The sequence below is a fragment of the Chionomys nivalis genome, chromosome 5 (assembly GCF_950005125.1).
Source record: "Chionomys nivalis chromosome 5, mChiNiv1.1, whole genome shotgun sequence".
NCBI classification, from domain to species: Eukaryota; Metazoa; Chordata; class Mammalia; order Rodentia; family Cricetidae; genus Chionomys; species Chionomys nivalis.
Genome location: NC_080090.1, coordinates 17,828,959 through 17,851,793, shown reverse-complemented (window position 1 = coordinate 17,851,793; position 22,835 = coordinate 17,828,959). Strand labels below are relative to the sequence as shown.

Sequence of the window (22,835 nt, the reverse complement as noted above, 5' to 3'; positions counted from 1 at the left end):
GATCTTCAGCTTCGTTGATTTTCTTGAAAATGCCATAATTTCATTTTTCTTTGCAAGTAAATAAAAGTCCATTCTATGTTTCTCATACATTTGTCTGTTGGTAGACATCTATTGACTACTGTGAATAGATCTGTGAATGTACAGATATCTTTGTGTGATGCCAACATGAAATGGTTTGATGATTTAGGTATACCCAGGAATGATGATAGCTGGATCACTTGAGGAATGTCTGAATTGCTTCCATAATGACTACGTGAGTTTACAGCCACTAGCAGATACGTGTTCTCTGCATGCATCCTCACCAGCACCTGCTTCCATTCGTTTTCATGATGGAGAGCCATTCTAACTGTGATGGACTAGAATTCCAAAGCAGATTTATTTTCATTTGATGACTAAATATGTTGAACATGTTTTCAGATGTCTATTGGTCATCTGTACTTCTGTCTTTTTACTTCATTGGCCCATTTATTGATTAGGTAATTTGAGGGGTTGTTTTATCTTTAGGGTTCTTTATAAATTCTAGATATCAATCTCCTGCCAGGCATATAGTTGGCAAGGGTTTTCTCCCATTCTGGAGTCTGCCTCTTCACTCAGCTGATGCTTTCCTTTGCTGTGTAGAAATTTCAATTTTATACAATACCCTTGTAAATTATTGGTATTTTTTCTGTGCTATTAGAGTCCTTTTGAGAATGTCTCTCCCTGTTTCTTAAAATCTATCACTTGTGTTTTTTCTAGCAATTTCAGAGTTTCACACCTTACATCATGCTCTTTTGTCTATTTTGAACTCTTTATACTGTGTGAGATATATGGATCTAGTTTCATTAATTTACACATTGATAACCAATTTTCCCAGCACCATTTGTTAACAAGATCCCAACACAGACTTAAGAACAGAAATCACATGATTGTCTCAATCGATGTAAGAAAGTTTTTTAACAGAGTTCAATATGTGTTCATTGTTAACGTCCTGAAGAAACTAGTGTAGAAAAAAATACTTTAACATAGTAAAGACTATGCATAACAAATGTATAAGCCTACATTATTCTCAATGAAGAAAAACTGAGAGCATTTTATTTACAATGATGAATACAACAAGAGTGCCTACTCTGTCCACTCCTCAATGTAATATTCACAGTCTTAGCTAGAGAAATAGAAGAGACAAGCAAAAGGGATAAAACCAGGAAAGGAAGAAGTCAAAACATCCTTATTTGTAGATAACATGGTCTTATCTAGAGTCCATCAGAAAATTTTAACATGCTAAATACTTTAAGCATAGTAGCAGAATGTAAAACCAATATGCAAAAATCAGTAGCATTTTCATGCCAATAATTAACTTGCCAAGAAAGAAACCAGTAGAAAAAAATTCTTATTCTTATTCACATTCACACTGTGAATACACTTATATATATATATATATACATATATGTGTATTTTTACGTATAAAGTATATATATATATACTATGTATGTATGTGTATATGTATGTGAATAAGAATAAATAAGTGAAAGATATCTACAAAAAATATTTTACAAAGCTTAAGCAGTTGAAGAAAACACTAGAGAATGGAAAAAGCTCTCATACTCAAGTATTGGCAGGGGCTGCCTCGGCAGTTAAGCGAACCTATTGCTCTTCCAGAGAACCTGAGTTCAATTCCTAACACCCACACATTCGGAGGCTCACAACCACCTGTAACTCCAGCTCCAGAAGATCTCATGCCTCTGGTCTGTATGTGGTTCCAAATATGTATGACATACACTCACATAGACACACATACATATTAAATTAATTTTAGAAAGATTGGCAGAATTAATATTTTGAAGATGACTGTATTACCTAAACTGAATTGGAGACTGAACTAAATTCTCATTAGAATTCCACATATTTAGAGAAGTATTAATAAAAAGAAATTCTGAAATTCACATAGTAGACCATAAAGACCGAAATAACTTAAACAGCCTGAGCAGAAAGAATAGTGCTGGAGGAGCGCAGTCTCGAACTCCGCTACAGAGCCGTAGTCACAGACCCGCACGCTGCTGACAGCTGCCTGATCTCTGGCAAACATAGAAAATGTGTACATAAGAAAGATGGTCTCTGCAGTTTTTCTTTCCTTTTTCTACTTATTATTCAGTATGCTCAGGTACCATTGAACTCAGAAATAGATTATGCTGATGACAAATAATGCAGAAATTGGGCACAGATGCCTAGAAAGTGCCTTCCTAAGTGTGAGTTGTGGGGCTGGAGGGATGCCTCAGCTACTGAGAAGCACTGCTTCTACAGAAGACCCAAGCCTGGTTCCCAGCACCCACGCTGAACTCCTCACAGCTCCTGCCACTTCAGCATCGAATATCTGATGCCTCTCTGGCCCCACAGGCACCTGTACCCACCTGCACATATTCAAACACATACATGTAATTAAAAAAAAATATGTATTGTTCTACAACTGGGAAGATACAAATATGTCTTGAGAATTTCCCAGGGGAGGAAGAAAGTAGATGTGGACTTGTCTGAAATTCGAATTTTTTTCTTATAGATAGTATATAGCTACATGGGCTAAAGTGAAAATTCAGACTAGACGAGGTCAGTCTGTGGGGCCTTTTCATTCTGTTAGCTTCCCTTCATGAAAAGCACTCTCCCTGATCCCTACCTCAGTCTCTCTGATCTATGCCTATTTTATTTTTATTTTATTAGTAGTATGAAATAAAGGAATCAGTGTTGGATTTCTAGGTCAGTAATGTAAATGAGAGTGGCTTCTAGCCACGAGAGGCCACCTGTATCAGGACTCACAACTGACTGCGTTGTCCCCAGAGTAGCTGGATCCAGTCCTTCCTGGGTGCTTTCCTGACTGCACTCAGAACACTTATTAATAAGAACATCTACTCTCACATTTGGGGCTGCTGGTTAAAATTAGCTAGGAAAAAATGGGTTACTTTTTTTTTTCAGTTAAAGCCAAGTACAGTAAATTCATAAGTTCTCCAAATGGAATTTTACAGAAATATTTTTATAACCCACAGCTAAAGTCAATTTTTCTCAAAACTCCCCATAAGGTGAGATCACGTACACCATGTCTCAGTACAGAAGGATTTTTTTCTCCAATCATTTGTGTCTCTATAAATAAACTGTTTGTTGTTAAAAAATTTGCTATTTCCTCGTCACGTAAGAACATCTCATTACTTTTGGTGAAAATCTTCCAACAAAATAAGATGAATTTGCCCAGTTTCCCAGTGAAGGAAGGCCCATGCGGTTCAGCATGCAGCCGAATACATCCAGGAGGTAAGTTGCACACAGGTCTGTTGCTGAGGTGGTCAGGGCATTTGAATCCTTCCAGAGGCATTCAGGCAGCAGCTGTGGGTTCGTTTGCTTCAGTGTGACTCAAGTCATGTCTCCTCATCTGCTCTCTTCAGACTGATGTTCCTGTAACCCCAGGCACCCAACAACAAAAGCAACTTGGGGAGGGGTGACATTGGAGCAAACAGGAGTTCTAGTGAGGGGGGCACACACCCTGTCTGTGCTGTTATGTCCCCCAGACTACGTGGGGAGTGTTTCTATTTGTCCTGGATGTAGTTGATTAGAGAAAAGGCTAAAACATTGTTTTCTATAAAACAAACCATCTAAGAGATCTTGAGTGGGTAAACCGATGAAGGGTTTGTTGTTTGGGGAGAATTGTTTTATTTTGTCCCCAGCTTTCAACAAACAGTGAATTTGATCAAATTTAAGCCTGAGAAAATGTATTTATAGTGAAGGTGTGGTGTGCATTGCCTGACAAAGGATGTTTAAAGCTAAAGAAGTCAGAGTTGTGTATTAAGCTAAGAGAAGAAACAGAAGAAAAAGTTCTTGTTGAGAAACAAATGATGTGGTTTTTGTTACTTTTGTGCCTGTTGAAGCTTGCTTATGTCTGTGACTAGTTAGCATTCTGACTTGGCACTATTCCACATTGCTAGGAAAACACATAAGAGCAGAGTTGGGAGCTGGGTTTCTGCCAGGAGAATGGACTTGGCTGAGTAGGTTCGGAGCTGTGAAGGGATGGATGGGTTCAGGTGATCACTAAAGAATGTTATCCCTAGGTATCTGGTCTCCCCCATCCCTCCCTTCTGGTTCTGTTTGCAGTCCTATACTTTATTTCTAAAAGCCTGTCTCTTTATTAAATAAATGAAACCTTCAGGGTAGGAGCACACTTTTCAAAATGTATCACTAACATAGTATTTCAGTCAGACAACTTTAAAAATATACATAGGCATATCAAGTAACTCAAGAGATTTCTGATAGATATATATATGTATATATATATATATATACACACACACACTTTAGAAATTGGAATATTTAACTGATTATTTTCCAGAAAACTCTTGCAAAAGTAACATTACATATAATTATTATTTTATGATAGTAGAAAAATAATAAAAATTGTACTGTTAGAAGACAAAATAGTCTTGCCAGGATGGCCAGTTTTTCTGCATACATGTAAAGGAATTAATTCTTTAAAGGGTAGTTTTTAATAGCTGGTGTCATGACTTAATTAATTGTACAGTTTTCTTAGGAAACTGCTGCTTTAATAGTTATAGTTTTTATGCCTACACCAAGTTTGTTTGGTTTTTAAAAACATATTTGTATGTTGTACCAATACCTATGATTATGAAAATACTACATTTGAATATTGAAATTTCACACTGAATGACTGTTAGGCTGATAGCCATTTAAAATATTTTAAATTTTGAACAAACTTTTAAATAAATTATTTGATTTATAATTATGAATAGTACCTTTCACTTAATTTTGATGTTACAATAAAATCTGAAAGCATTGAAAACATAACTATTAATAAAGATATTTTCAAAACTGGAAAAAGAATAAATCTTATGTTTAAATTTACAGATCAAGTTTTCCTATAGCAAAATCATACACAACTTTATAGATGGAATATTTTCAGCTGAAATTTATTCTTTTAATAGTTAGTAAGAGCATCTCAGTGCTTCCTGGAAACATCATCACACTGTGTCTGTGAACACTGCTTCAGTGTGGCTTTTCTATTTACATCAAATTCTCATTTATGTGGAGGCTGTGGTAGTATTACTAGTTAGCAGTGAGCAACATAAACTAAATTATTTTAATGTTCATTTTCAGCATATTGTCAACTGAATTATTCTGTTGGAAAGTATTAATAGCTTTGACAGAGGCATAAAATAATCCCAGAATAGAGATATACAGTATGAAGTTGATGGTTGGATTAATGTATCATGAGTCCTGTAGCTTTCATTTTATTATTGATGAGACATTTCCTCCTATGAATTTTCTAAGAATATTTCTAAGAATATTGTAGTGATTTCTCTTATTTACTATAGCTTAATGGTTGTAAATTTAAAAGAGAAATGATATAAATATATATATATATATAATCAGTGAATTTGCCTTTTCATCAAAATGGCAAGCAATATATGTTTCTGTAATTATAAAGGACAGAAGACTAAGATATACTGCATGTTTTACATGAATAGTGCATATGCATGTGTGCATATCTGCATAAGTAGATATCTGAAATATGCATAAATATGCATATATAGTGTGAGGCATAGTAGGTGTTATACTATGTATTCATAAACATTTGCTGTACTGAACTAAGGACTTAAGGAATTTCTTAAAGATTTATTTCATTTATTTGTGTATGTCTGACAGTCTATGTGTCTGCCACATGAATGCAGGGACCTATGGAGGCCAGAAGAGGGCGTCAGATGCTCTGGAGTTGAAGTTAGTGGTTGTGAGCCTCTAGCCTGGGTGCTGGGAACTGAACTCTGGTCTCTGTACAAGCAGTAATCACGGAAACTGCTGACCCAGTCTCCAGAAACCATGATTTTTCTTCCTTAAGGGAAGGAATTATCTAAAGCAGTAAATTAATAGCTTGCTTTCCCAAACCAAAATTTTTGTATTTTATTTTTGTTTTGTATGATTTTTCCCAATTGGTGATAAATATTTTCCCACCCTATGGCATGCTTTCCTGAGTTGGGGGTAGCTATTTAGAGTCCCATTCTTTCTCACGTCCATCCTCTTCCCGCCTCTACTCTTCTCTGCTTTTTCTCTTCTCTCTTACTTTTCTGCTTTTCAAGACCCAGGGCCGTGCACACACAAAGCAAGTCTTCTAGCCACAATTGCAAATGGTTTTTAATTAAGAATGTGTTTTCCTTATAGCATTTGTACTTAGTACATTGTTTTTATTAATACAAGTGAAAATCATATAAAACAATGTCTTGGCCTATGAGAATTCCATTCTTTTGTATGTATTGTCTCTCCAGAAAAAAGGAATTCCCATTTTTGGAACAGCATATGGACTAATTCTCTGAGACTCTTATACAGCATACTTAGAGCATAGTCACTACTCAGCTTCTCCCATTTCTACCATCTTATCTCTTGTGCACATTTTCACCCAGCTTTAAGATTTCTTCTTCTTTCCCCATCAAGTTCATTTTGTGTCTTGGGAATGGACCTACCCTGGTGCGTGGTCACATTAACAAAAATTCCCTCTCCCCCCTCCCCCAGCAGCTATAAATGCCTATATCTCTTCAATCATCCATAGGGTTTGTGCCCCTCTCCCCCAACTCTGTACTGGGATTTTGTCTAGCTCAAGCATGTCAAGGTTTTGTATATGCCGTCACAATCTCTGCAAGTTCAATGTGCATGTGCCATGTTGAGTCTGGAAAATACTGTTTCCTTGATGGTGTGGACCACCTCTGGCTCTTACAGTCTCCCCACCTCCTCTTCCATGCAGATCTCTGAGCCTTGGGAAGAGCACAGTGACATGTATGTCCCATTAGAACTGAGCACTTCAGTGTCTTAGTCTCTGAAAGTTTAGTCTCTCTTAGAACTTACTATTTTTATTCCCGATCATTTTCAAAGAAACAACTCCTCCACCATAGTTATTCTAAATCCAGCATTCTTTAGAAATGCTTTCAGAAGGACTAGGCCAGTTTAGTGTGACTTGTTTTTTAATGTGAAGTCAGTTTAAAGTGACTGCTGTGTTTTATGCACTCCTTGTTGCTGTTCCGTGTGTGTGCATGGTGTGTGTGCTTGGCATGTGTGCATTTGGAAGTCAGAGGACAGCATTGTGCAGTCATATTTCTCCTGCCTTTTTATGGGCTCTAGAGTTTAACTTGGGTCAGCTAGCCATTCTGCCAGCCACCTAAAAATTGTGTTAATTTGTCCAAAAACACAAGTCTAGGACTCCCTTGCATTGGCTGCTCTCAGCCACACCTCTTGCTTTTCTGCACAGGGAGTATGTGTGACGAGTCACAATATCTTCTTGGTTCTTTATTGTTTTTGTTTGTTTTAAATTTTGTTTTTCATTCTTTACAATAAGATTTCATGTAGCCCAGGTTGACCTTGAAGTTACTAACCTAGCCTGACCTGGTTCCTGCCTCTACCTCCTAGATGTTGGGATTATAAATATAAACCACCATGCCAGGCTTTCTTTTCGGATTTTTTTTAAACTAACATTTCAGTCATTATTTCATTAAATAGCATAGAGTCAATTTGAATGTATTATATACTTGCATAGTAATGTATTATAATTTATAATAGACATGTATTTTAAATATGTGTCTTTATTTAGATATCTGTAAATGCATATAAATTCTTATTTATATGTTAGTATTTTAATTGAAAAGTTATTTCTCCTTCTATTGAATTGGAATGTTGAATATATTGGTAACAAATTCTTTCTATAACGTAAGGTGCTTATCTATTCCTGTTTTGAGCCCTGTTTTGTTTTAAGCATTCTAACATGGAGATTCACTTTACAAGCACAAAGCAAAGAAATAAAAACCTACATTAATCTTTTCTGCTATATTTGTTCACAGACAACCCTATAAGACTATGATAGTCAATGTCTCAGTATAGCTTAGTGTGTGAGATAGAACACTATGGAAAATAAGGAGCTGCCAAAGACACAGAGTGTTTTGAGTTTATTAAGTTTGTGAACAGAGATCTTACAATATAACTATGACAAAACAAAACAGAGAAATACTGCCCGGGATGGCATGGCCCCAGCCTACAACGTTTTACTTGCTGAAATATTAAACTTAGTTGTTAGTGTCAGGTGTCACTGAGTACTCAGCTGGGCTGGGGAGTTCAGGAAACTGTCATCTTGGCAGTTACAACAGACCCTGGGTATTTGTGGTGGTAAATTCCAAGGTCTTCACAAATGACAGGAGCAAAAATTTCTTCCCAGTTAATGTAGTCAAGTATTACTGACCCCTTCCAACCTGCCAAGATGTGCTATTGAAATATAGCCTTCTGCTAAAATAAACTCAGTGTGCTTCATTACGGGAGTGTCATTTCAGGAAGGGAAATTTTATTGCTCAAGCTTACTCTTGAAAAATCTCCTAAGTTGCCCCTTATTTAGTAGTCTAGATGGATTTGCACATATTTATTTCTGTGTCTAGTGCCACATTTTTCTCCTAAACTGCAAACATTCATACTGGCTTAGTTTGCTTTCTGCTGCTGTGATAAAACACAGTGACCAAAAGCAACTGGGAGAGGAAAGGGTTTATTTCCACTTAGAGTTCCTAGTCCATTCTGAGGGAGAAGTCAGGGCAGAAACTCAAGGCAGGAAAAGACATGGATACCCTGGAGGAATGGGGCTTACTGGCTCACTCCCCATAGCTTACTTGCTCAGCTGACTTTCTTACACAACCCAGGGGTGGGTGGCACCACCTACCGTGGACTGGGCCCTTCCTACATCAACCATTAATCAAACTGGCCTGTAGGCAAGTAAGTGATGAGTTTCTTTCTTCACAGATATCTTCAGCGTGTATCAAGTCCCCCCCCCCCAAAAAAAATGAAACCCAGCCAACATACTTACCCTTTCTCAAAAATATATACAATATTTCTACCATTTTGGGGATAGATTGCTCTTTATTCAGACAGAAAGAGATAAATATGTGTATTTATGGAGATGCTTTCTGTGACACTTGGCCTATTTTTGATGGCATCACATTTAGTAGTGGGATGCTCATGGGATGGGGGATGGCGTGTGCTGCGATTGACAGGCTCAGCAGATTCTCAGCCCTCGCTCATTCAGTGCATGCTTCTTCCTATTCTCTTTCACTGTAGCTCAATGAGATGCAAGTGTATGGTTTCACTGTAGCGATGTCAGTTACAAATGCTCTGAGCTTCCAAACAAAGTGAGTGACTTTAGGATGCAAGTATCACATCATGGGGGGCTGCGTCCCTTACAAGGCATTGACACAAAACTCGGGCGACTCTCCACACAGAAGATGGGGGATGCTGCCTGGGCAGCTGGGACAGGCATGCTTCTGTAGTGCTAGGTCCTTACTGTCACTTCAGTGGTGGTTATCTTTATAATGCAGCTTTCAAGGCACTTTCTGATATTCCAACAAGGAAAAACTGATTGTAAGAATTTTAAATCTCCAGAGTTTTCATTCATAAGTCTGTTTCATGTCGAGCTCATCCGCCTCTTCTCCCCTCCACCTCCTCGAGTGCTCCCATATTCCGCTATTGACTTTACTTCCTTTTCTTTTATCGTAGTGTAGTAATAACATGATTATTATTGTATGAAAATTCTACCACGCCCTATTAGTGTTTACTGTATGCACATACACATGAGTTAATAAGGCTGATCACTTAGGCATGTGCCACCTATTAGGGAGCTCATTCATGAACAAAACTGACTCCCTTTCCTCAGCCCTCACCTGGGGTTGGGGCCTTGGGAGCCCTTCTCCCATCCACTCTGGGATGTTGACTGGTAGGGTCTTGGGCAGGTCTTGTTCATCAACCATAGCTGTCGAGACTTCATGAGTTCAGCATCCTTGTGTGTCTAGAAGACACGTTTTCACAGCAGTCTACCCAGGCCTCTGGCTCTCACACCCTTGCTGCTTCCTCTTCCTTGATGCTCCAAAGGACTTGAGTATTGGGTTTATGATATAGGTGTCTCATCTGGAGCCGAACATTACACAATTGCTGTGCTCTGTACTTAGACCATTTGTGACTCTCTGTAATAGCCGCCATCTATTTCAAAAAGGAGCCTCTGATGGGGGACGAGAGGTGCACTGACTATGTAAATAAGGACATGTGTTTAAATGGCAATTAGACACCCTATCAATTTAGTAAAATGGTAATACTAGTAGCTTCCCTAGAGACTAAGGCCTCTCACATGAGGCACAGTGCCCTCCCAAATCCATGGACTGCCAAATGGTGCCAGTTGTGGGATAGCTACTTCAGAGCTGTTGGCCAGGCCTTTTTAAGAGACACCCCAAACCATAGCAGGGTCAGTGCATTGCTCTTGGCTGCCTGCCAGAATTTGAGATTAGGACACTGCTGAATGCTCTACATGCCTTTGTCACAAGACAGTGGAGAAATCGAGCTGCTGTTGACCCGGATGCCCTTTCAGAAGGTGCCACTCACGTTGATGGGGAGGGCCTTAGCAGTGCCCCACCTAGCTGCGAATCCTGGAAAGGACACTGATGACTTCCTGGCAGGATCTGTCCAACCAGCAGCTGTCTGAACTTAAAGCCACAGTAGGGAGGACTCGCACCTGATGTTGTAAAACTAAGCAAAGCTCCCCATGGTAAATGGTGTCGTCAACAATCAGGAGAGTCTTGATTCTGTCATGATTTGTGACTCTTCCATTTGTTTCCGCATTGTCTTGTGTTTTCGGTTGGGAGTCTTAACCTTTCGTAGTTGAATCATCTCTTCTCACCCCTCAGAATTATCTTATTTAATGTCCCCTCTTTTTAGTCTGTGCTTTTGGGTCATCTTTATTCGTTTCTATCTGTGATACTGTCAGTTTCAACCCTTGCCAGGATACCTTAACTGCTCTTTGCCATGCATCATTTGAAAAAGTTGTTTCCTTTTTCTTTCCAAGCTTTTTAAAAATCACATCTTTTGTTAATTTACCTCATTTAGGTTGTCTTAATGTTCCTTTGTATTTCTAATACTGCATTCCAGATCTCTGTCCATGGTGGTTGTACTGTGCATTGATAAGTCTATCATGCCTGAAAGACTGTTATATTTAAACCCTTTTAGCACAATAAAATATAATTAGGGGCAAAAACACAACACATTTTAAAGAAAAAATATAGTTTTTTTAATGACCTGATATTTTGTCTACAGTAAACCAGACATACATCCTGAAACTGGACAGAACCCCCCACTTACAGCGGGTGTAAATCCTCTATAAACCAATCCAAAAGGCTCAGCTCTCATGCGGAGGGACTGCAGGGCTACAGACATTCTTATTTTGCCCTGAATCTACTAGCATGGCAGAACAGTGGGTTTACATTTGGCTTAACCACAAATCTGCTGTATAGTTGTATAATTGTTATCGTGTAGTTGAATCTGCTTCATCTCAAATATCTTAACCCCAATTCATCTATTTTGTGCAAAGTTTTGCCAGAGAGCTGCACTGGCCCTCAGGAAGTGCTTTTGAATTCATTAGTTGCCATTTCTCCTAACATTCTATAGGGAGAAAAGGACATTTTTACGAATAATTCTTCAAGGAATATTTGCTTACCTTAGAAACTGACTAGACGTAAGTAGAAAAACAGACGTTTCACAGAAATGCATGTATCTGATCTGGAGGCTGGTAAGATGTCAGTGCTACACTGGCTCATACTCACATGAAAATCCTTGATAGGAAACTGTGGCCATGGCTTTGTTCTTATGACCAGTGGTAACTGTGGCATTTGATCCAGGCTATCTGATTTTTATCTTCCCCAGTGACCCTGTTGTTTGTATCTTCTACCTGTACCAAATTGCAAACTGTGAGATTTTTATTTTAAGCTATATCTAGGCATGTTTAGAGAGACTATATGGTATGATAGAAGGATTGAGATTGAAATCAGCCCAATTTTCATCACAGCTTCACACTATAGAATCTTCTCCAAGTTATTTAACATCTGTGAGCCTTGAAGATGGTTTGGCTAAACAGGACAGCATTGGGTGTCTGGTTTGGCCAAAGTTAGGGTTTCATCCTTCTCCATGCATACTCTTTCTGTGGTTCAGACTGCCAGGAGGGCAGCAGCAACACTAGGTAATGTTTTTCTCATGGAGAGTCATCACATCATGAAGGTAAATTCAAATCATTTCTGCTTGTGTTATGATACCATTCTCTAAATGAAATCACATGGCTAAGTCCAGAGTTGCTGGGGGAGACTAGTGTTAGGAATATTTCCTAACGCGAGCTGCCTGCCAATGCAAAAAATCCTAATCAAGCCAAATCAAAACAAGCCAAATTAAGAAATATCCAGGTTTAATGGGAGATCTGCACTCTCGGGTGGCCCCGAGGAGGAAACCAGAAGACACAAAAACGTGACCCCTGGGGCTGGAGAGATGGCTCAGAGGTTAAAAGCATTGCCTGCTCTTCCAAAGGTCCTGAGTTCAATTCCCAGCAACCACATGGTGGCTCACAACCATCTGTAATGAGATCTGGTGCCCTCTTCTGGCCTGCAGGCATACACATGGACAGAATATTGTATACATAATAAATAAATAAATAAATATTAAAAAAAACAAAACAAAAAAACGTGACCCCTGGAAGGAAGAGAGACCATGTGTTCCTCTTTTGGGGGATCACTTAAATACCCTGGGATGTGGTCCTGACTCCACCCCCAGGGAAGGGTCAGGACCTGGCCTGCTGGGATTTGGAGTCCAGACCAGGCTTGGGGCCTGGGATAGATGCCAGGGGCAGGGGCCTACGCTCCCAACTTGACAACAGTATAACCTGCTGTAAGGGAAGAAAGTGCGAGGAGTGGATATTTGCAGAGTAGTACATGATAAAATAATATGTGTTATCCAAAACTCATCACATCCATGCTTCCATTCACTGCCTATAATAGAATAAAGGGTCTAAAGCAGACAAGAAAACAAATCTAATGGAACCCGGCTATGTTTTAAATATGTTCCACAAGAGCTTTTGTTCTGAAGTCTTAATTTTCTGTGTGTCAGTGCTGGAGGCGTGCATGTGGGGTCAGTGGAGGTGTCTGGGTCTGGAGGCATTGCCCCATGATTGGATTAGTGTCTTTCTTGCATGAGCTCATGGCCTAGGCTTGTTATGCAGGAGTGAAGTCTTACAAAGGACAGCTGCCTGCCCTTTGTGTTCTCCCTGCTGTGTGCCTGCACTTCCCTTTCCACACAGCTGCCAGTGTGAATTCCCATTCTCTGCAACCATGACCCCAAATGAACCTCTTTTCTTTTAGAGATTACCCACTCAGTTAATCATGGTAGCAAAAGTACCCCTTAACAAACCTGGGTGGAGCTGAGGTGATATAGATGATGAGCTGACGAGAACTTTTAAAATATTGTACATTCTAATAGATGAGGTATTTTACCTGAAAAAGTAAAAATGAATGTTATGTAAAATGATAGGGAATGCAGTAAATAACTGATGGGAATGTGGAATATGGTATATTATTTCCTTAAGTTTAATAGAAAGCTTGGAAAGAGAAGTAATTCCAGATGTTAGACTCTGGTTAATTTTGATAACCAGTCTGGTAGGGTCAGAGTTCAATGCCTGGGCAGTCTAGAAAATACAAGATGTCTGGCATTAAAATATTTAAAAAATATAGCTGAGTGTGGCACCTTTAAGTCTAGCGTTCAGGAGGCAGATTTCTGTGAGTTCAAGACCAACGAGTTCTCCAAAGCAAGTTCCAGAACAGCGAGGACAGAGAAACCTTGTTTCTGGGAAAAAGAAAAAAATTAAAAACAGCTATTTAAGGCAGTGTCCCAAAACTAAACACTAACCCACTCTAGATAAGCCTTCCGATTGAAAGGGGCCACTGAAAACCAAAAACATGAAAACCTATTCTGAGATCCCACTCATAAAACTGCAAAGCGAATTGAGAGAGAGAATATTGTAAAAGTTTTCAGGAAGAGAAAAAAACAAATTACAGAACAATTATTAGAAGTTAGGGAGACTCGTCAATGGTAATATTACAATCCTGAAGGCAGTGGTCTAGGGCCTATAGTGTTCAGAATCAGATAATGAATTATTGAGTATTGTTTGACTCAAATTAGGTGGTTATTTTGAGAAGAAAATTTAATCAGTAAAAATAAGGTTATATATATGATTGTCATTCCCGGCTAGCACTGCATATTCTCTTTTTCTTTGCACAGTGAGTAGTTGTGGGTCTCTGTGGTAACTGCCGTCTGCTGCAAGATTCCCTGATGAGGTCTGAGAGAGTCTCTGATCTCTGGGTGCAGCAACAATCATTAGGCATAATTTTACTCCTTATGGCCATTTAACAGAATAACAGGGGTAAGTTCTCCCCTCAACCTATGACCTATATAGCCAGAGCTTCAAAATGGCCATTCCTAATGGCTTCTAATTTTGTCATTCTGGGGATTATATGCATGCTTTTGTTTTTATTTTATTCTCTTGTTTCTGATGACTGTGAACATGCTAGGCAGGTGTTTTCCCAGTGAGCTACACTCTGAACTCTTGTGGGTATGATTTGAGGACTGTCCTTTGGTGAGGTGTAAAGCTATGTAGCTCTCCTGTCACCCAGCTGGCCGAAAGATGGCTGTGTCAGGCTGCATTGTGGACATCAGGTTAATAGTGTACTTTGAGAGGAATGTACATTTGGCCTATGACCACTGACGGTCTTTCGTTCCTGAGCCACTAATCTGCAGCCAGGAAGCAGCCCTGACCCAGTTGGGTGAGGCACAGGGTTATTCTGCCAGTGGGAACATGGCATTTCTGGCAAGAGATTTCTCTTCTAACTGTTGGAGTTGGTGCCATGGCAGGTTTTCCTGACTCCGGGAGCTAAGTGTCGACCCTCCATCCAGCTGGTAGCTTGTGTGTTGGTTTTGATTATCTGTCCCAGCGAGTCCTTTGCTGGCACATCTAATCAGAAAGAAGCAGGCCGCCACACAAAAAGGAACTTTGTATTTTGAAATTAGAACAAGTAAAATTTTATTCAGTTTCTACCAAGATTATGCTTTTATAGAGAAGGGGAGGTTTGTTGGATTAAATTGCTCTGTTGCTGGAGGGTGCTGGGACTCAAACATGGGGCTTCACATGTTCTAGACAGGTACCTTACTTGGAGCTGTCCCTCAGCCCTCAGTCAGGAACACCAGGGACAGCCATGTTTCCTCTGCCAGGTTATTCCTTCCGAATCCCGTCCTTTGGGGTCTTCACCACATTCTTTGGAGGCAGGTCCAGTCATCACTCTTGAGTTTGGGTTGAAGAGAGTGAGAGTTGAGTGACTTGCCTAGGGTCACAGAGGTGCAAAGCCCCAAGTTCTGATTCATGCAGGCTCTTGAAACCGTGATCTTTGCCTCTAAGTTTGACTGACTTTTAGTGCGGCCGCCTTGCTCTGTGAGGGTAGGAAGGCAGCTGCTGTAAACCTAAAATGGCATGAAGTACATGTGTTGTTATTGAATAATGCTCAAAGAATTGAGTCTGTTCTTTTTAAGGAAGTTTGAATTTTGTTTTCTTTTGTCTCTCTTATGAAGTATGCTAGTATATATGTTTAGTGTGTGTGTGTGTTTGTGTGTGTGTGTGTGGAGGGGGCGGGTGTCAGGGATTGATGTCAGGCATTGTCCTCCATAGCCCTTCACCTCATCATTTGAATCGGGGTCCTGCACTAAGCCTGAAGCTTGTCAGGTGGATTAGACTGGCTGACTAACAGGCTCCTGGAGTCCTCCGTCCTCCCAGCTCTGGGGTTGCAGAGCAGCACCCCAGCCTGGCTTTTCCACGGGGCCTGGGAGTCCAGACTCAGGTGGTCAGGTTTGCACCATGAACATGTCACTCACTGAGAGATGTCCCCGGTCAGATACATCGCTTTTTTTTTTTTTTTTTTTTTTTTTTTTTTTTATGAAATATCACGATTTTCTTTTATATTTCTGTTTTAAGTCTCTCTACCCTGTCTGGAATATTGCTGCTGTCTGTTCAGGGTTTCCCATCTGTCATTCCTTGCTGCCTAAAATTAATCATACACATTGATACAGTTTTTAAAACTAAGCTTCTCAAATTGCGTATCTGTTTTTAAACCATTGTCTCCTACCATTCATAATAAGAATACGACCCTACAGCTCATGGTCTCTGACGGTGCGATCCCATCTCACACCCATGGGTCCTTGGGCCTCACGTGATTTCTACTGTTCTCACCCATGCCAATCTATCTGTCCATGCTTTGAGGCATGTGTTTTCTCTATAATCATTTGCTATTTCTGTATGTGTCTGTGTGTGTATTGTATTTTGATTGTCTTTGTGTGTTTCCTATTTATCACATGAATTGTTACCTGCGAAATCAAGAAAAGATGGGAATGCACTGATTTGGTTATATTAAGCACAGGGTTTTGTTTTTTTTTTTTTCTAAATAACATGATGTAAAAGAAAATATTGATTGAAGTTTTAAGTTTTAATGTCAATATATAACTCCAGTTCTAGACTTCCCTGCTTTTAACTTCATAAATTCTAGGCAAATAAAACTTACTGACTTTTCTTTTATGTTTTACATCTTTAGCTGTATTTAACTGTAAGAATGAAAAATGTTAGTATAACTTTAATAATTTAAAATATTTAAAAAAATAAATATTTAATATTTCAGTTTGAAAGATATAGAAACATCCTCTGAATGATAGCAGTATACCTATATGTATATGAGTTTTTAAAAATAAAGTAATATTTGACACTCATAACAAGTGACTTTATCATATAGTTGGCAATACACAGTTTTGATGGTATAAACTGAATATAGCATTATAAATATAAGAAAAATGAGCCATTTGCTTTATCTTAGTTGATATATAAAGGAGGTCACATAGAATATTGAGAAATGACATAAGAACATTTAAAAGTATGTATAAATACTGTTTTGAAATGGTCTGGTAAGACGTGAAAACACATTGCATTTTGTGCAGCAGACTTGCTTCTCACTTAGTATGTATGAAGTTGAAAATATTCCTGACCTTTTTTTGTTTTTTGTTTTTGTGTGTGTGTGTTTTTATCATGTATTTTTTTTATGTCCAGCTCATTTGGTTTGCTTAATGTCATAGATATTCTGTGATGAATATTTTTACTTTAATGTACAAACTATCCAAAATATGTACAGTATACTTTATTTTTGCTTTGTAATATTTCGTATCAGTAAGATAAGAAGTTTCTTCCTCCGTTAATAAGCTCTGTGCATGTTCATGCATGTATAAATCCAAGCTCAATACGGCAGTGCTCCACCGGCCTGTGGCCTGTCACAGGTGCTCTGCTCAGACTGGAGGACCTCATGCTGCGCCCCTTCCCACGCTGGGGACAAACAGTATTAAGCTTCATGCTAATGGATTTGTAACGCTTCACATTTTCCTGAAAACAAATTGTTTCAACTTTTAATTTGGTTTTTTATGACATCCAAATAAAACCGTAAATCTGTCTTTTGAGGCACACAGTTACACACATGATTAACATCACTGCCTGTGTCTGATCAGGTCTCTTAGAGAATGTGACATTGTAAAGGTAGCCCCTGTTAGATTAGGGTTACTCTCGAAAGGGCTCAAGCCTTTGCATGACAGTACATGAAATCATTTGCATTGGTTACATCAATGTTTCATGTTCTAAATCAGACTTGGTCTCACAGCCCAGAACTACTTCATAGGGGTGCGTTTGAGGATGTGCTAATTCTCTTTGTCAGGGAACTGCAGCTAGTATCAATTTTCCAATGAGTTTTTATTATATTAAGATTCATGGAAGAAATAAAAGTGAGCTATTTTTTTAAATTCATTTGTATATATTTGATAAGGATTTTTTTCTCTGTCTCCCTAAGGAAATAGAGAAATTGAGACTAGAACTGAGCGAAAGCAGGCAGCATGTGGAACAGGAGCAGCAGAAGGCAGCTCGGGCCAGACAGGAGTGCCTGCAAGTCACAGAGCTGCTGGGCGAGGCTGAGCGCCAACTGCACCTCACCAGGTATGCCCTAATCCCATTACGCACACAGCACCCAGTACGTCCCACTGACTCTGCCACAGGCTTCCAAACAGTTGTTACTCTTAGTCATTCTATTCACACACAGCTTTCAGGCATATTACAGAAAGTGGATATGTGGCAAGCAAAACACCCAGACACGTGAGTGATGAGTGTGGCAGGGAATCACTGATATATTACAAAACCGTTTGTCTGCAGTACTCAAATATTTAAGTGATTCTTTATCAGTATAAGCAAGATGACATATTTCTACCACCACCTCTCTTATTAATTGTATGTCTAATAAAAATGTTGAAATGAAGACTATGAGAAAATGTATTTATGAAAATAACCAGATTCTGTCACTAGTGAGAGACAAAAGGAAGAGACATGCTAGGAGCAGATTGCAATGGAGTTGATACAAAAATAAGGAATGTGTTTCCTAAGGAGGTGTAAAATTAGAGATGAAGTTGAGATTATTTGCATTCAGATCATTATTATAAGCAGGTTTACTGCAGCAAGGATTTGAATGGCAATGTTTTCCTCATAAGGTACTGTGCTGAGTTTGCCATTGTGAATTTAAGTGAGCATATAGCTCATTCAAAATTAAAATAGGACTCTAGGTTGTAAGCATTGTGAGTTTGCTGATTTAGAAACGTGCAGTGCATGTGTGTACACATGCACATACATAAACATTCATGCATGTGTGTGCATATGCATATACATAAACATATACCGAAAGAACAGTCCAGAAAGAAAGAGAAGTAGCTACTTCACTTCACCATTTCAGAGTTTACAGCTTTTGGTTTTTCTATCAATCCTTTGAGTCTGTTCGATTCTCAGAGTGTCTCAGTTTTTAGAGGGAATTTTGTCTACAATCCCATGTAAGTTTATGGTATCTGATTTAGTTTACAGCATAGGAAAACACTGGTCTTCCCATTGCGGTACTGTGTTGAATTTAAGCTATGAAAGGGGAACGATCCCTTTTGCATTAAATATGACAATGTAATTCTAAGCACGGTATGATAACAGATGGAGAGAAACACTACTTGAACAGCCTGCATTTGGAGAAAAAAAATATTCTAGAGGTTGGTGAACCTCCCAAAGTTTTGGGTTAGTGCTAAGATGCCTCCAGTTCTGTTCAAATCAAACTTTGTTAAAAAACATTTTGTTATGATAATCTTCCAAATGGCTTGACACCTTCTGATTTAAGCAGTGAGGGAGGAGAGAGCAAAAGAGAAGAGAGAAAAGAAAGCATTTAGACATGTATGATCCCTGGGGAAAGCCCCAACAGATGAAACACTTTTGTGAGGAAAAATGCTTAATATTGCAGAATAATAGCTGCTCTTTTAGTGCCCGTTTAAGGCATTGTCACCGTGGCACCGAGAACTACTATTAGCCCGGTTCCTGTGGCTATTTAATCCTCAAAATTCTAAACTTTAGTTCATCTTGATAATGTTGCTGGCTTTTCTTTTCTGTCAGACTTCTATTGAGACGCAGCCATTTGTGTGCTAAGCACTACCAAGCTATAGAAATGGGACAGCTTTTAATGCTTGGTGTGACCGAGCTCTGGTAAATAAATATTAATGCTGCTTGTGCCCCTTTGCGATTCTGTCTTGTTCGGAGTTAATTTCTGGAGTCAAAGTCCGTAGAGAGTTTCCCTAAAGTACCAGTTTGTACCGTTTGACAAGATCAGCTCCTGCAAGTAGAGCATGTTAAGATGCGGTCCCTGCTGAAGTGGATGCATGGTAACCAATTCCTTTGTTCTTAAGAGAAAAGGCTGTGCTTGGTTCCCTAGAAAGCTTTCTTCTGCTGTGCTTTACTTATTCAGAGTCTATAACAACGTAAGCCCACTTCATAGGAATAAAGCTTAATTGGCTATTTTAAGTGTAGTACTTTTTATAAGCATTTTATGCTTCATTTATGTTCATGTTTAATAAAAAAAAAACACAGTCACAAATTTGAAAATGACAGTTATAACGCCAGGGAACCAGACGCATTTCTCCTTCACTCTGGAAGTCAGCCGTGCCTGTTGGGCTGAGTATTCCTGACATCTTTGTAGGGTTTTCGTGCTCGCAGTTCTTTATTCCTTCTGTACACCCAGGAGTGTGATCGGGAAACGGCGGCTGTCTTTTTTGTGTCGGTCAGCCGAAGTACAGAACCCCCCTGCAAGTGAGCATTTTACCATTCACGCTCAGACATTTTTAGCAAATTTTAAAAGTAAATGTGAAAACTATCCTACAAAATGATGGTGAAGTAATGAGTTGAATCTATATAGGTAGAGAAAAAAAAATTAAAACAGGATAGAAATCTGTAGAACATTCTGAAAGAATCACCTACCACTTTTGATATTTGTCCTGATTTAAATTCAAATTGCATTAAAGTTGGGAAATAGAAGTTCAGCCTTCCCTGAAGGACCCAGCTGGTGAATGTCATGTTTACTTGGTTCATAGTTATTCATTCAGCACCTACTAGGCTTTAAGAAATTTGCTCATCCTTAAGCATAAGGAAGAAAATAAGAGTCAATTTCTGCCCTTCAGTTGCTCACACTAAGTAGAGGAGTGAGCTCTTGTGTGGAATCACCGTCGAGTGTTACAGCAGCGCAGGGCTGGACATAAGGGCTGCTGCAGGGATGGCTAGGAGGGAGAATGGACTAGCTCTCCACTGCAGGTAAAGACGGTAACCAAAGTCGATACGGCTAGGGCGCTGTTTGGGAAAGGTCTTAATAAATAAGTTCACGTTAAAAGTTCCAAAGTGGAAAGAGATAGAATACATATTCTAGATAGGGGACTGGTATATACAAAGATATGAATATGGAAGCAAACATAAACTTTCCTGTAAGGTTTGGCGGCAGTTAGGAGCTAAGACTACAAAGGTTCTCAAGAAGAGACCAGCGGAAGTATAGTGGGCAGTGCTGTGGAGCAAGGTGGTTCTGAGAGGGACTGGCCACTCTTGATACACTAAGCTTGCTGTCAACACAGTGGACAATGGACGTCCTGAATTAGGATCCTTATATTGAGGTTGGAGAAGAGACCCTGGTTAGGCAAAGGTCAGCATCTAAATCCCATGCACCACACCTGGCCTGCTGTTTGTTTTGTATGATCAATGCATGAAGAATATTTTTATACTGTTTTAATAAATAGGGCAAGTGAAATTAGTATTTTATCATACCTAATCATCTGTAATTGAACTTTCGTGAGACCTAGCCGTAGTTATCCTGTGTGATGGATGACTGTGCTGGCTGAGCTGAATGAAATCTGCAAAGCCTGACCTATTTCCTACCAGTTCATTCACAGGGAAAATTAACTTCCTCAGGCGCTGCAAGTGAGGTGTCAAGAGAGTTTAGGACAGGTTCAAATGTGTGTTTTTAGAAGACGAGTGGAAAGTGTTGTGAAATTGATTGAGGAAGAGAAGGTTTGTGGAGTTTCCATCAGAAAGGAAGCATGGAAGTCCCGGGGATGGCAATGAAGGCTGGGGCCATGGCTGTCTCAGCCAAATGGGGGGAGGAGGAGGAATCATGTATACAAGAGGCATTCTTAGAGTAATAAATAGGAGAGGAACAATCAAAAGTGACTCCATAATTCCTAGTTTAGATTGACTGGATAATCCTCAGCTTCAACCAGGAAACATAAAGAAGCAACAGAAGAAAAAAATATATGGTATTGGGAAACCTGAGGGTCATGTGGCTTCTGTGTGAGGAAGATTCTGACTAGAGCTTTAGATCTCGACACTTCACAGAGATATTTAATGACAGATGGATAGACAGATAGACACATATTTGAACCCAATTTTTTGGTCTTGCGCCATATGCACACTAAGCACGCACCGTGCCACTGAAATGCAATCCTAGTCCAAGGCCCTATGTTTAAAGTTCAATGGATAAGAGCCACTGGGCAACAAATATCAGATGCAGCCCTTGGATGCATAAGAATACAGAAAGACAATGTGAGACAGCTTGGTCAAACAGTCAAATGCTGTCCCAAAGGGAAGTCATAGAGGGTGTCTAGGACTCTGGGGACAAACCTGGCCATAGTAGAGCATAGTACTACAGAGACAAATCTGATTAGAGCAGGGCATCTAGCACTGCATAGGCAAACCTGAGTCATAGTGCAGTATCTCAGACTCTGGGGACAAACCTGATTATAGTGGGGCATTGGGCTATGGAGACACACCATGGTTATAGTGGGGCATTGGGCTATGGAGACACGCCATGGTTATAGTGGGGCATTTAGTGCTGTAGAGAAAACCTGGGTCATAGTGTCTTCTTCGGGAGGTCACTGTTTTTTAATTTTTAGACAAATTACTTAACTCTTTAGGTCTAATTACTTGTAAAATGAAGTGAGAGCGGATTATTCATTCATTCATTTTTTGTTGTGACTCTGTTAGTAATTTTAACTAACTTGCAAGATTACCTCTTTTTTTTCTTTTTTTTTTTTTTAAATGATTTTCAAGTCAGGGTTTCTCTGTGTTGCCTTCACTGCCCTTGAACTTGCTTTGAAGACCAGACTGGCCTTGAACTCAAAGAGATCCACCTGCCTCTGCTCCCGAGAGCTGGGATTAAAGGCGTGTGCCACCACTGCCCAGCACAAGATTACGCATTTTTAATTTCCTATTTCTGAACACTTAGATTGATTCAAATATCCTTTACACAAGTTGCGTCCTTAGTTTGCACCTCACAGGGAATTTCAAGAACTGTCACTCAAGTTGTTGTCTGCTCCATAACATAGGCTCCACTGAGCTCCCAACAGCGTTCAGGGGATAATCATCTAGTACCTGTCTAATCGTTACCTAACCCTTGCACAGGGAATATTTACACACCACCCTCATGACTGCCGTCTTGCTCTCAAAGCCTCCCATTACACCACACTGACTGTCACAGAGGTCTGCATCACTTAGTGTGGACAGTTGGGTCATCCTGGCCAATGCGGGCCTTCCC

The 22,835-nt window shown here is 39.5% G+C and overlaps 1 protein-coding gene across 4 annotated transcripts in view; it reads left to right on the top strand.

The window, feature by feature from the left end:
- Sdccag8 (SHH signaling and ciliogenesis regulator SDCCAG8) overlaps positions 1 to 22,835 on the top strand; it is a 196,160-nt gene that overhangs the window by 74,988 nt on the left and 98,337 nt on the right. For all 4 annotated transcript variants that reach the window (XR_009057151.1, XR_009057150.1, XR_009057152.1 and 1 more), the window contains exon 13: positions 17,763 to 17,905. Coding sequence is in view for 1 of the 4 variants with exons in the window: in XM_057770330.1 (XP_057626313.1) it covers positions 17,763 to 17,905 (143 nt within the window). In the remaining 3 variants the exon portion in view is untranslated. The remainder of the gene's footprint in view (positions 1 to 17,762; positions 17,906 to 22,835) is intronic.